This window comes from Elephas maximus, chromosome 9 (assembly GCF_024166365.1).
Source record: "Elephas maximus indicus isolate mEleMax1 chromosome 9, mEleMax1 primary haplotype, whole genome shotgun sequence".
Taxonomy (NCBI): Eukaryota; Metazoa; Chordata; class Mammalia; order Proboscidea; family Elephantidae; genus Elephas; species Elephas maximus.
This window is the reverse complement of record NC_064827.1, coordinates 82520839-82534877: the sequence shown is the minus strand read 5'-3', so window position 1 is coordinate 82534877 and position 14039 is coordinate 82520839. Positions and strand designations below refer to the sequence as shown.

The window sequence follows — 14039 nt, the reverse complement described above, 5'->3', positions numbered from 1 at the left end:
CCCAGCTGGGGGAGACCTGGCCCTATAGGGCTAATGAAGTCCTTCCCATCTGTTCCTTAAATTTGCTCATTAAAAACCAGGGCACTAAGCAGAGGGGGCTACAAACAGCAACGCCGGATGTTTCCCTCCGTGGTGCTCCTTCGGCATGTGGAAGTGTGCAAAAAGCTACTGTCCTCTCTCCTCCACCATCTTCACCTTGACTTGAGCGGCTTTCTGTTTTAGGCTCACCTCTTTCCTTTTCCAGGATACCTCTGAACTCAAAATGCAGGGCAGGCTTGCATTTCATGCTGTGACAGCGCAAGGTGCTGGCTGCCGTGGGGCAGGCAAGCCCTTACTCTGCCGGCTTTAGAGCAGGTGCCAGCCACAGTCACCCTCCTCATGCTAAAGGGCTGTGAAGAGGGGAAGGGAAGGGGGCATCCTTTCATCTTTTTGAACAGCCTCAAGCCTTCAGTGGCTGAAAATAATTTTCTGTTAATTTATGTATCTATTTTGATGCTTTATCCCATCCATCAATGCCTGTAGCATTTGTGCCCGCAGACCTTTTGAAAACTAATAATAGTTTAAGTTGTGACATACCCTGAGCTAAAGCTTTACATACTCTATTTTTTTAATCCTTACAACTACCTGTGAGATGGGCATTATTTTCCATTTTAGAGGGGAAGAGACTGAAGCTTAGAGGAATGAAGCCACTTGCCCAAGATCAACATGCAAGAGGGTGGCAAATCCAGAATTCAGACCCAGGCCTTTGTGGTCCCGGAGCCAATGTTTTAACCAAGATGTTACACTACTACCTCCCTTACTAAGTGGAAAGGGCTTCAGCCTTTTTTGAATAAGCCTGCCCAGTTTTAGTGCAGTGACCCCATGCAGCGGGGTAGTCTTTTCTGTACCCTAAACTGAAGGCGTCCTAAGGCTTGGATTGTAGTCTTGAGCCTGCTGTTTACTTCCTTCAGGAACTCTGGGAGAGTTACAGTCTGCAACTCCAAAATTCCCCCTGGAAAACACCTCACAAAGTTGATTTGAGGGAAGAATGAGATAATAACTATGCTTTGTATTTGCTAACGCTGAACAAGCCTCAGATACATGCAATTTCAATGTCATAGAATGTCTTCATCCTTTGGAGATCCTCTGAAGGCATGAGTGTCCCTGGCTCCGCTCGCCAAGGGCAGTCACGCGAGCCCCTTGTGCTAGGTAGACACCTGAAGACCCCACCATTCTGGGTGCGCTCAGGAGCACGGGCCTGCTGAACCTTCCGAATGATGTCGGCTGCTCTAGTATCTGAGCCTTTGTACTGGGCTACTTTTGAAATTGCCTGGCCCTCCATGTTTCTGAAAGGTTGTGAAACATTACTGCTGTTTCTCCATGCTTGGTCAACAGGTCTCTAAAAGGACTTCAACCATCAAGAGGTCATAGAGACCTTCTGGAAAGATTATAGTTTTACTCAAATTTTCTATTTGGGCCAGGCAGAAGAAGGTGGTTTAGTCTTTTAAGGGAGCAGTTAGTAGACATTTTGGGATGGTTTTCACAGGCTTGCATCTTCCTCTAGAAGTTAGTGATGTTGGTTGTGCCTTGTTAAAGACAAAGCATTGTGAGGGCGAGGGGAGCCGAGGGCTGCACTTTGGTTTTAGCAGTAAGGGCAGCTAACCTTGTGTGGGAACCATGTTCTCGTTCTGCGTGCCTCTAAGGTCGGGTCCCACGCAGGGCTGAGTGGAGCTAATAAGAACTCTTATTTATTATTAAAATGTGACTTTGAACCCCCTTTTTCAGCACAGGGTGCCAAAAAGACATACCCAAAAAGAGGGGATTTCCTACATACCTGGACCTGAAATGAGATGCAGGAAAGAAAATGATAAATCCCCTACCTTTGTGATTGTCCTCCTTAGTGAAGCAGCTCTGTCCTATAATTTTCTGACTAGTTCAGGTCTCCAGTTAAGCCCCTGACTTTGTGGTTACTTGAAAATACAAAAGTGAGTACTGCACAACTATCCTTGAGACTTTCTCTTGGAATCTGAATGTCAGCCCCACGCAACAGTTGCTCCTAGCGCTTTGAGACGGTATCCGAGGGGACAGTAATTTATAATGCCTCCTTGCTTGTGCTTGCCACACACCAACTTAAATTCCTTTGTTTCTAAACCTGAGGCCCCTTTTTCTTCCCAGCTCTCATTGTCACTTTCCATTCCTCTTAGTGTGCGTGCAGCAACTCCGTATGTATGTCAGTGTTCGTTCTTAACCAGTGTGTCAAGGAGGCATAGCAGTGCCTTTTCTCTACAGATCATTACAGACAGTGTGTATGTGAATATCCTAATAGCTAGGAGCTTCCTCCACTACCTAGAGAAAGGAAAGACAGTACACCATTTCAGGAAACGTATCTAACAGGTGCCTGCCTTGACTGAGACTCTCTTGTGGAGGATGCCAAGTGTGGGTCCGTTGGTCCATGTGAATGGGACTGAAGACGGAGCCTGTGCTTACCTCTACCCTCACAGCTTCATAAAGGACATCAGGAGAGCTGTGCTGTGCACAGTCAGCCCCAAACTATCATGTCTCCCAGAACCTTGTGGACTCCAGGGTCTGGAGTATTCAAAAGGACCTAATTATGTGGGTGGTGAGGCTCAGATCCTAAACACTAAAATATCACAAGTAAAGTGTACGCTGATGCCCCCGCGTGAGGGCTGAGGGCTCCGCACCTGCTTCAGAGAGAAGGTGCCTGCCGAGGATGAGATCACCAAGACGTGACAGCTGAGCTCTTTGTTCTACTGCCTTCTCACCTCCCCAGCGGGTGAGGTCCCTGCTGTTTTTGGCTGCAGAAGTCTCTTTGTTGGTGGTGCCACACTGAGCAGGCAAGCCTGGCCTGCCCACTGGGCGGCTGTGTTGGTGCAGGCAGCTCCACCGTGAGGCAGTAGCTTAGCATAAGATTGCAGGGATGGGAAGGTTTGGGGTTTCTGAATGGATTTTTAGGGAGGACAGGGCACAGTGCATATGTTTGAAAGTAAGCTCTTTTTTCCTTACCTTTTGCCCTTCTCCCTAGGATGTTCTGAGGCCTTTCAGCTGAAAGGGGAGAGTTGAATTTTTTGTGTACCCAGTAGGTACTTTACTAGACATACCCCAGGGGCTCTAGCCTGATACAGTTATTTCTGGCTTTGCAAGTTGCTGGGGACAAATGCTGACGGACATGTGTTCCTTCCACTCGTTCGTTCTGTAAATATTCATGCCAGGCACTAATGACACAGCAGTGACCAACACAGACCTAGTCCCTGCCCTCATGTAACATCAACTCTTGAGGGGGAGGCAGTAGTAAATCCTATTGGATCTACTTTCAAAATAAATCCTGAACCAAGCTACCTCTTACCACCTCCAACAATCCAACTGTGGTCTCTCACCTAAACACCCACAGCGACCCAGAGTGGTTTTCTCAAGACATAAATCAGCTCCAGACACACCCTGAGTAGAACCCTTCGGTGATGGGTTTCCATCATGTTCTGAATAAAACCTGCATCCTTGGCTGTGCTCACACAGCCCCCTGAGCTGGCCCCTGCCTAGTGGAGCCTCGCCTCCTTTCAGTCTCCCCATGCCAGCTGTGCTCTGCCCTCCTTGGCCCTCTTCCCAGCCTTGGGCCTTTGTATCACACATGGTGTGAAAGGCTGTCGCCTTAATCTTCACGTGGCTCATCCATATCTAGGGTAGCACCCCCATCCACCCTGCTTTACTGTTCTCCATGGGACTCGTTTTCTCCCGGACATCCACCATGGTTGTCGATTGTCTGTCTCCCTAAGCAGAATGCCAGCTCCACAAGGGCAGTGGATTTGTTTTGCTGGCCACTGTCTGATCCCAGCATCTTGGTCAGTGCCTAGCATAAACTAGGTGCTCAGTAAAATGGGTGGCATGAAGAAAGCCCACAGATAACTATAAATATGGGAAGTGCTAAGAAGGAAGCAAGTGAGGGACCCAGCTGGAGGCTAATGGGGACGGGGCTGATCCTTATGAGCCTCTCAGTGAACATAAACTGAGCCATAAAGCAAACAGCTGGCCTTAGGAGGATCGGAGGAAGGGCATTTGGACCAGCAGGAACAGCACGTACAGGAATCCCTAAGGGTGTTTGTTCCAGGAGCTGAGAGAAGATAGTGTAGCTAGAGCAGGGTAAGAGAAGCAGGGAATGGCACAAATTGGGATTGACCAGCTCTACTGAGCCCCGTGAGCCCCTTCAGAGCCATAGTGTCACTCATAGAGTATGGCTGGAAACCACCAGGGGGTTTTCAGCACAGGAGTGAAGTGCCCCATGTGCTTCCTAAGGAAATCACCCTGACTGCCTGGCTGCCAGGAGAAGGATTGGGGGGTTCTCTTAGCGTGGTAGCGCCTAATCCCACTTGAGCCTGCACTCACTTCAGTAACAGAGTGCGGCCGAGAATTGGAGGGGCTTCCTGCCATCCACTGCCTTCTCTGTGTTGCAGTGCTGGCCTACATGCAGCTGCTCGAGGACTACTCGGAGCCCCAACCCTCCATGTTCTACCAGACACCACAGAATGAGCACATCTACCAGCAGAAGAACAAGCACCTCATGGAAGTGTACGGCTTCAATGACTCCTTCAGCAGTGGAGACTCAGCGCAGGAGCTGGCCCCGCCTCCCGCTCTTCCACCAAAGCAGCGGCAGCTGGTAAGTGGCCCCCTCAATTCTTATCTGCCCTTCGTGACCAGAATCTCCAATCCTGACAGGTCTCTAGGAACTAGAATGATCCTTTTCGAGGGCAGGCTTAACTCTATCCTCTTCCACGTCAGGGCCCTTGGCGTGTGTGCTGGACGTGCCATCTCCCATTCAGGTGCTTTCACGTCCTCCTAATCAGCTCACTGCAGCCTGGCTCCCACTTGGCTATCTCCCTACCCTGGTGGCAGAGGGTGGTAACTTTCTTTTCCACAACAGCCTGATGCAGCTGTGACTGGCTTGTACTCAGAATGTATGCTTTCTCTGCAGACAGTCTCTTGTATTTTTTCTCTCTTCTTTGGCTCAAACATAGACCTCCCAGAAAGGAGGGACTTAATCAAAGCACAGGCCTTGGTCTGTGTACAGCCATCTGTGAGCCTGATTTACATAATGGTAAATGGACTATAGAGTGACTTATAGTCCAGTTCTGGCCAGGGATGGCCCAGTTAAAACAAGCTCTATTGAAAGCAGGATGGCTGTATACAGAGCCATGTTGTATTTCAGGCATAGCACCCTTCTCTAAAAAAACATCTCCCGTGTTAAGGACTTTCATATACATAACGAAGCAAAAGTCAGCACAGAAAACAGGCTCTCCTGCGGTGGCCGGCCTGTAAAAGGTGGGAATTTGTACAGGGATCAGGCAGGTTGGGCGGTTCAGGTAGGCTGTTGTGGTCTCTGTACTTCTTTTCCTTTGCTACCAGCTGACTAACCCAGTGGACTCTGGTCAGGTTTTTGGAATCAAAGCGTATCCTCCAGCCATGCTCTCCAGGAAGAGTACATCCCAGAAGGAAACCCTTAACTTTTTCAGAGCTAAATGTGCTATTTTGCTTGTATGCTGGCCAGTTTGGTAGTTTTTTATTAAGAGATGGGACAGGCGTGGGTAGCAGAGCCATCTTTTATCCATTGCAAAAGGACACGAAGGTGCTACCCCGACTTCTCGTGGAAGCAGATACTGACGGGAGGACAAGCATCCCTGGGCTACTCCTTGCAGCCCTCAGAAGCTTTGGGGCTTGGGACTCTGTGGTCGTATGAGGACTATACAATTATGTAGTGAAGCGTCAAGCCCCAGCCCAGTCCCAGGAGTTTCCACATTGAATGGGCTCAGAAGTCTCTATATCACGGTGCTGGCCAAGCCATCTTTTTATTTCATTTCAAGTTCCATTTCTACCACTAACTGGCTGTGTCACATGTGCTATGCTCTGGGTCTCAGTTCTTCATCTACAAAATGAAACTGATGCCATTTGCCCTACCCAGCCCACAAATGCCCAAATATGCATTTTAATCGCTCTCGAGAGTGTTTCACAAGAGGATCTTTACCACGGAAGCATAAATGCCTGCCCTAGGAACTCGTCACCTAAAATGTTTGCTTCTGCCGGAGAGGATTGAACACCCCTGCTGAGCCAGGTTTCACTGACTCGAAATATTTTTAGACTCTCCTACCCACGTCCATCCTTGGGCATCTTCTTGGTACCAGGACATCCCACAGGCCCCTGAGGATTTGGAGACAGATCCCTAACGAGCACACTTGGGATCAACACTCGTCCTGGGGCAGCACACTGGCTTGACACCAAGCTGACAGCAGTGGCGAGAGGCACCTTGGAGAGGCCCTCAGAGAATGCCAGGAGTTGAATGCCTCCACATGTGAGCATGGGCTTTCGTATGACTTCACACAACCTCGCTGCAGCTCCCATCTTGCCCATCTTAAGTAAACTGAGGCTTCAACAGCCTGAGAGACTTTTTCGGAGCCCAGAGCTAAAAGTGGAAATCAAGGCCAACTCTCACTAAGGCCAGACGTACCACGTGACACGCACTGTGCTGGCTGCTCGGCAGTGTGCTCCGTCTCAGAATCAGATTTTATTTTACAGATAAAATAGTAATAATAATTATTCTTGTCTGTTGGCCTGTATATTTTGTGATAGGCACAGCTCTAAGTACTTTGGAACTATTACCTCATTTAATCCTCCCCAGAGTCCAATCCTACCATTGTTACCCCATTTTACAGATAAAAAACCTGAGGCACAGAGAGCTTTAGGGAGTGCCCAAGGCCAAACAGCTCATAGATGGCAGAGTGCAGATTCTAGCCCAAGCAGCCTGACTCCGAGCCGATACTCTGATGAAGTGTGAGTCACCTCACAAGTATGCTTGCCACACAGGAGGAGCTCAAAGCCCTAACTAAGTGGCAGAACCAGGATTCAGACCCAGGTCTGTATGGCTCCAAGCCTGCTTGTCCTCCTTCCACCTTACTGCCTACTTCCAGTGGACACAATTTGTATGAAAGTTAACTTTTTCAACCTGTCAGAAGGAAGAGAAGGAAGGCACCCTCTTGTTCAGGTAGCCTTCAGCAGGTATTTTTGATCCACTCCACGAAGCTACGCTGTCCAAAATGCCCCTGAGCAGAATTAGGTAGCTGCCCTACATAGCCTTTATATATGTATGATATATATGCTTGATTTTTCTCTGCTTTTCTCCCTTCTTCCCTGTCATCTCTTGTCCGTTCTGTTCAGCAGGCCTCCTATGCTGCTTCTTCCTTCTCCTCTGTCTCCTACTGTGTCCAGCAAACTAAAGTGACCTTCACGCCTGAGGACGGCAGTGCCACTCAGGGCATCAGTGTATCCGTCTCTAACTCCTTTCTCAGCCGGCACGGCAATTTACCTGTGCCCTCGGTGAGTCGCTACCTGCCGTTCTTTCTTGGAAATGTGTGTACGTGATCATTTGTACCTGTACCTCCCGATGGTGTGTGCTGCTCCTCGCTGGTTCTCTCCTGCAGGATCCCGGCACCTAGATGGGAAAGGCATGTATGGTTGGTTGTCTGTGGCCTTAAGGACCGTGGATTATCCAGTGGAGAGGGGTAGAGATGGGGAAAAGTTAGCAGCCACGTTTGGAGCATTATCATTATAACATAAACTGGCAGAGATGTTTTGGCCTTTTTATTCTCATCCCACATTGAGCTTTAGCTCAGCTCTGTAAGTGTTCTGTATTTAAAAGGAAAGATCCTCACATAGGAAGTAAGACCAAGGAAAGCGAGCTTTACCACGTACTTGATGGACTTTGAGTTTGAGGGCTGTATCAGTTACCTTTTGCTGCATAACAAGTCACCCCAAAACTTTGTGGCTTAAAACAACAATGACGATTTATCACTGCTCAGGATAGAGATTACTAGGGTGATTGTACCGATCTGGTCTAGGCACGGCTGATTCTGACTAGGCTTGCTCACATCTCTGGGACCTCAGCTGGGACAGCCGGACCAATCTGGCTGTGAAGCATGTGGTCTGTCAGCCTCCATCAGGCTAGCCAGGGCTTGCACACATGCAGCCGGCAGAGTTCCAGGAAAACAAACGAAAGTCAAGGCCTGCGCTCAGAATTGGCACCTCGTCACTTCCAGTGCATTCTCTTGGTTAACTCACAGAGCCAGCCCAGATTCAGGGAATGGGGAAGGAGACTCCATCTCTTGATGGATGTTGCTGCTAAATCATGTTGCAAAGGATATAGGAAGGGGAAGAGTTGCAACCACTTTTGTAAACAGTTTACTACTAAGGCTTTGCTGTTGTTGTTTGTGGGTGCCGTGCCGTCAGGTCGATTCCCACTCATAGCGACCCCATGTGACAGAGTAGAACTGCCCCATAGGGTTTTCTAGGCTGGAATCTTTACAGGAGCAGATGGCCAGGTCTTTTATCCTGCAGAGCCACTGGGTGGGTTCGAACTGCCAACCTTTCAGTTAGCAGCCAGCACTTAACAACTGCACCCCCATAGAGGGTAGTAACACTTCAGGAGGCACAGTGCTGGTCTGTTATCTTGCACTGGAGTTTACATTGAAGAACCTAAAACAGCCACCATTCTCCCTTTAATCTGTTAAAATGGAACTGAGCAGCAGTGGAAAGACCTTTGGAATGGAGCTGAGTTCGGATATCACTCAAAATCTGTTTGACCTTAGCTAATTCCCTTATCCTTCCTAGGCCTCAATTTCTTTTCTTTGGGGTTCTCTTTTCCTGGCCTCACAGAGTGATTGTGAGGATTATATGAAATAATATGAACCTTTCAAGCTTATAGTAAGCTTAGAAAGTATATTATTATGGTTCTTGTTCTTTATTACTTTAGTGATAAGAGTTCCAGATTCTAGTCCTGGCCGCCTTTTTAATTCTATGCATGATTACTCAGACAAATGGCTCAGCCTATGTGGGCTTTTCTCTCCCCCTCTATAGGGGATGAGATTGAACCAGGTGACTTTTAAAGACTTGTCCAAACCCGTGTTCCCAGTTTGATTTTGCTGGTTTCCACCTTTGGAAATGCCCAGGGTTAAGACAGTCCTTCCTGTTGTGAGGGCCTTGAAATACCTTGTCTCATTGGGTGCTAGAGCTCAACAACTTTTTAGAGCTCTCAGCAAACCTGCAAGTGCTACAGAAAGGCTAAAACACCGCCTCACCCCCTCTCCACCAAGCCTGGTTGCACAGATGTCCTCTGTTTCCTAAGAAAGCACCTCTGGCAAGCCCTCTTCACAAATCTTGCAAAACTTGGCCTTTAGATAATCCCAGCTTTTGACTGTTTTTTCCCCTCTATGAATAGAAAAGTAAGTGTGAGTTATCCTAAGAGTTTCTACAATCTCCCTCTTGAGCAGTTTAGGGCATGAGGACTATGAATGAACTAGACTGTTTGCTACAAAATGAAAGAAAACTTGAGGGCATTTTAATTAAGTTTGGGTATGAACATCACAGTTTTCATCTGTGAAGCATAGGGGAGTCTTGAGACATTTTGCATCTAAAATACTTCATCCTAAGCACCATCTCCATCGAGAGCCCAAGGGGATGAGATCATAAAGGTACTTTATTTCATTAAAAGGGAAGCACACTCTGGGCCACAGAGCCTCTAGTAAGGCTTAAGTGTCTGGAATATTTGACATCTGATATATTGCAATCCCAGAAAAGTTAGTGTAGTGCCAGCATATCCATCGTATATTCTGTGCTTAGTTCTAAAAGAGATGAGGCCCAGACAGAGGCCTTTGGATTGCTGTCAGAATCACCCTTTATTCTTAAATTTCTCCGTCCCATTGTTTCTGGGCCTGGGTCATCAGTCCAGCATGGAATTCCAGGGGAGTACTGTTTAGGAACACGGCAGAGGTCAAACCTGAAGGCGCGTCACCAGGTTCTTGGTACAGCTGCCTGTTACGCCTACTGAAAGATTCTTACCATTGAAAACCTCTTGCCAAGGAATATGTAGAGCAATAAATCTGTATCGAACAATTTAGATTGAAATGGGTGCTGGAAAAGTATTCTTGTTCAATTTTCCCAAGATCCAAAGGATCAGCTTAATTTAACAAGCACGGGGCATCTCCTGTGCGTGGATCAGATGGCAGGAGGGATACAGAGATGAGTGAGACACAGCCCTATCCCCTAGAAGTGCTTACGGTTCAGTAGGCAAAATAACCAAAAAAAAATACCCAGTGCCGTAGAGCCGATTCAGGCAAAATAAGACAAGCATAAAAGAGACTCACATTAAGGCAAGGTACTTGTAAAGGCATGAGAGCTACCAAGTTAGTAAAAACCTTATTGGTGGGGTGGGGGGTCAGGCAGAGCCTCATGGAGGAGATGGAGCTTGAGCTGAATCTTGAATCATAGTTGGGATTTCAACAAGGAGATGTAGAGCAAGGAAAGTAGGTCAGAGAAGTTCCAAGCAGAGGAAATTGCCTGTGTAATGGAGGCTGAAAAACCCAGCCTTTAAGATCATCTCAAATGTAAACACTCGGAGTTGAGGTCACGAGAGAATCATCTAAAGGGTTATGACAATAGTCGACCCCTCAGCTGTCTCCTCAGGACCTCCCACTCCGTGATCTGCCAGTCCCCCCTACACCCACCCGCTCTGCCTTAACTGAAACCCCCGTTTCCTGAGCTTCTCTCATCAGCACAGCCCTCTCCAGCACAGGCCAGGCTTCCACACAGTCCCCACACCCCCAAGCTGTCTCTCAGGCATATTCCTACTCTCCTACCCCTGTGTGCTGCACACCATCCTTCAGCTTTCCCTTCCCACCCTCTTCTTCACGATCTTCACCTGGGTCGGCTTGACTTTCTCCTTCAATGAGGTGTTATGTTACCTCCTGGTCTCCAAGCTTCCTTTCTTTCCCAATGTGTGCCATAATCCTAGGAGACTTGAACTTCCACACAGAATGCATCCAAACCCTGATGTATGGTCCCTAGAACACTAAAGACCAGTTTGATAGAAGAAAGATGTCTGGGGAAAATGGGTGAGTGACTATGAGCCAGGAAAGATTTAGAGAAGTAGGTGCAGCCTTCACTGAGGCCCAAGAGGCTGGCTGTGTTATTTCAGATGCCCTAGTGCTTAGCAACAGGCCTGCACGTAGGAGGCACAAATGAGAATTTGAGGAATTGACTTTCCAGCCCTCCCAGAGACAGCAGTGTTGCATGAGCTTTCTGACATGGTGGTGGTTCCTGTCCCTGGACTCTTCCTCAGCTGCTTTCTGGGCTTTTGTACCCACTGGGCTGCCTGCCATGCTCACATTGCAGCCTAGCAGAAGTCCACTCACCTAGGCCCCCTTCCTCCCCTCTTCCGGCTTAGTCCCTCCAGCCCTTTTCACCTTCAACACCTGAATTCCCATATCCCAGCTCCTTTTCATATGCCTTCTCTGGCTTGCATTTTCTCTGTTTCTGCACTCTGGTAGTGTGAATCTTGAAAGTTTTGAATTAGTTCCAAATTCACTTTGCCCTTGACCAGGATATTGGGATTCTCTCGGTAACCACTGGGCTTGCCAGTGTCCTTCAGGCATTACAATGTTGATGCTAGAAAAACCTCCCTCCATCTCCCAAATGATTTAGCCCGCTTTCTTATACATCATGTCTTTGCTAACTGCAATTAGGAATATATGCTATCACCAAGATGTGATCTGTTTGCGTGCTAGAAACCTTTCGGAATCTTTCTTTACCGTCTTGGCTTCCAAAATGACTTCTGGATGTGTAAACTGCTAGCCAACCCAGATTTTGAGAAGTTATATGGAAATTACTATAACAACTGTCATTTGTTTAAAAATATGTATATTTGGGGTAAGAAAATCAAGTGAGTATAATCTTGAGGAATTCAGTTAAAAAGAAAAAATTGGGGGCGGCGGGGGGGAGACCGTAGAGCAGCTAGTAACCCATTCTGGGCAAAATAGTGATTTTTCAGAGATGTTGGACCCAGGCTTTCATGCATCAGCACGTATGCTTTTAACAGAAGGCATGGATGGGCTTCATGTGGACTCCTGGTTCCTGCATCACTCATCCCCTTGCTGTGAAACAGCCTGGCCACCTCCCTGAGACACATGGTGGGCTCCTTAAGTTCTACTAGCGCATCTGTTTCTCTCTCCCCATCCTGCCTCCTCCTCTCCGCGCCCTCCTTTTTGTTTTTTCCCCCCCTCCCTCCCCACTGCCCTCCCTTTCTGTTTCCCTCCTCAATCTCCTGGCTAAGAATCATCCCTGAGAACTAGCCCAGCAGCCATCACACAGACAGCATACCGACTAGTTTAAAGGCATCACAGGAAAGGAAAAAGAAGAATGAGAAGGACAGAAAATGGAAAGAAAAGAGAAAAGCTGATGAGAGATGTAGAAGAGAGTCCTGCAGAGCTCTAGGACTTCTTGGCCCAGAAAGGTGTCTGTCCACCTGTTGGAAAAAATATGTTCCTACCTCCTTGTTTCTATCCCTCCTTTCTTCCTGATGTCATCTTTATTGGCTTCCTGCCCTGGCTAGAGCTGAATCGAACTGAGAAATGAAAGGGAAGGAAGTGTATGAGGGCAGAACGCACTGGCCCAGGAGCAGGCAAGGTATTTCTCAGTGCTTCGTCCCTCCCTGAGGGACTTTGCTTCATGGCCTGGTTTATTTCCCTGGGGTTCTTTCACAGAAGTCCCCTTGCATGGTCAACGTCAGAACTGTTTCTCTTTTGGGGAAAATGAGTAATACGCCGTTGTCACCCACTGTTGGAAAGCCTCTGAGACTACTCTATCCTGCTGTTGCATGTTCCTCATTAGCCCAGTATAGCTCATGTGTTGTGTGGGTGTTTTATGTTGTGTAAAGTCATTGACTCCTAAACTCTTCCCCATTGTTAGAGGCTGAACAACAGAGTATAGTCTCCTAGTCCAAATCTAACTTCCCATGGGTTTGTAGCTGTTTGAGTAGGTTTATCTCCTCCCTAGACTTTTGGCTCCCTGGTTTTAGGAATTCTGTCTCCACGTATCAGGCGCTTGATTGAATCTTGCCCTGCTATACCCACTCTTCTCTCCACTCTCGCTATTTCTGTGAATGTTTCCAAGCAAGAAGCAGAGGTGTGATCTTGAGTATTTCCTTCCCCACCACGTATACATAGTCACCAAGTCTTGCTGATCCTTCCTTGTTAAGCTCAACTTCTCTGGGCTGGTCTGCTTTTCTCCAACCCCATTGCTACTGCTTAGTCCCACCCTCCAGCATCTTACCTGGATGGCCTCCCCCGCCACCCCAGCCTTCCTACCTCCACAATCAGATACCTCAGTCCCTTTCTCAACTCTACAACTAGAGTATAGTCTCACTACGTCACTGCAGAATCAGGTCCAACATTTTTCTCACCTTTCTTCTGAGGCCTTTGCAGTCTACTTTTACCTACCCATTCACTTGCCCATTACCTGTGGACCCTCACCTCAGCTCTGCCTCCCACTTTTTCCGTGCATGTCCCCACATACTTCTCTCTTCTGCTCTTGACCTTCCCAGATGTCCTCTGGCTGCTTCCTCTCATGTTTCTCACCTGCCGTGTGAACCTGAGCATGCAGCCCAACTCTCTAAGCCCCCATTTCCTCATCTTCCCAACAGGGGCATGAGATAGTTATGAGGATTAAAGGAAAAACTCATGTAAAGCATGTAATGTAGTACATGGCAAATGACCTATGTTTAGTATAAAGGTAGATATAATAATATTAATAGGGACTGGGCATTTTATGAACTTGCAGCCTCGATGTGTAGCTCCAGGCCTAGCCAGCAAGTGGCCAGTGCTCTGTGATGCTCTGAACTGACAGCAAGGACTTTGATTCACCCAAAAGCAGTGACCAGTGGCCAAGGAGTCCTCCAGCGACTAGAAGTTTTTCCCATTTGTCTCCCTCAGTCTCCACAATCATGTCCATCTTTACTTGCTTCCCCAGCATTTTCATCAGCGCAGCCTGATGCTGACACATCCCATGACAGCTTCTCTGTTCCCGGGAAACATGGTGTGTTAGTTCCTTGCTGTGGCCAAGAGTCGGTTTTCTTCCTCATTTCTCGGAGGCAGTGGCTGCTGGGGAAACCCTGGTGGCATAGCGGTTAAGTGCTATGGCTGCTAACCAAAAGGTCGGCAGTTCGAATCCACCAG

General features: G+C 47.9%; 1 protein-coding gene across 5 annotated transcripts in view; it reads left to right on the top strand.

The window, feature by feature from the left end:
* Positions 1 to 14039, top strand: part of RAPGEF1 (Rap guanine nucleotide exchange factor 1) — a 158005-nt gene that overhangs the window by 109762 nt on the left and 34204 nt on the right. For 3 of the 5 annotated variants that reach the window (XM_049896942.1, XM_049896941.1, XM_049896940.1), the window contains one exon: positions 4443 to 4645. In XM_049896942.1, coding sequence (XP_049752899.1) covers positions 4443 to 4645 — 203 coding nt within the window. Of the gene's footprint in view, positions 1 to 4442; positions 4646 to 7194; positions 7354 to 14039 lie in introns of all 5 variants that reach the window. The other 2 variants (XM_049896938.1, XM_049896937.1) reach the window with 2 other exon arrangements.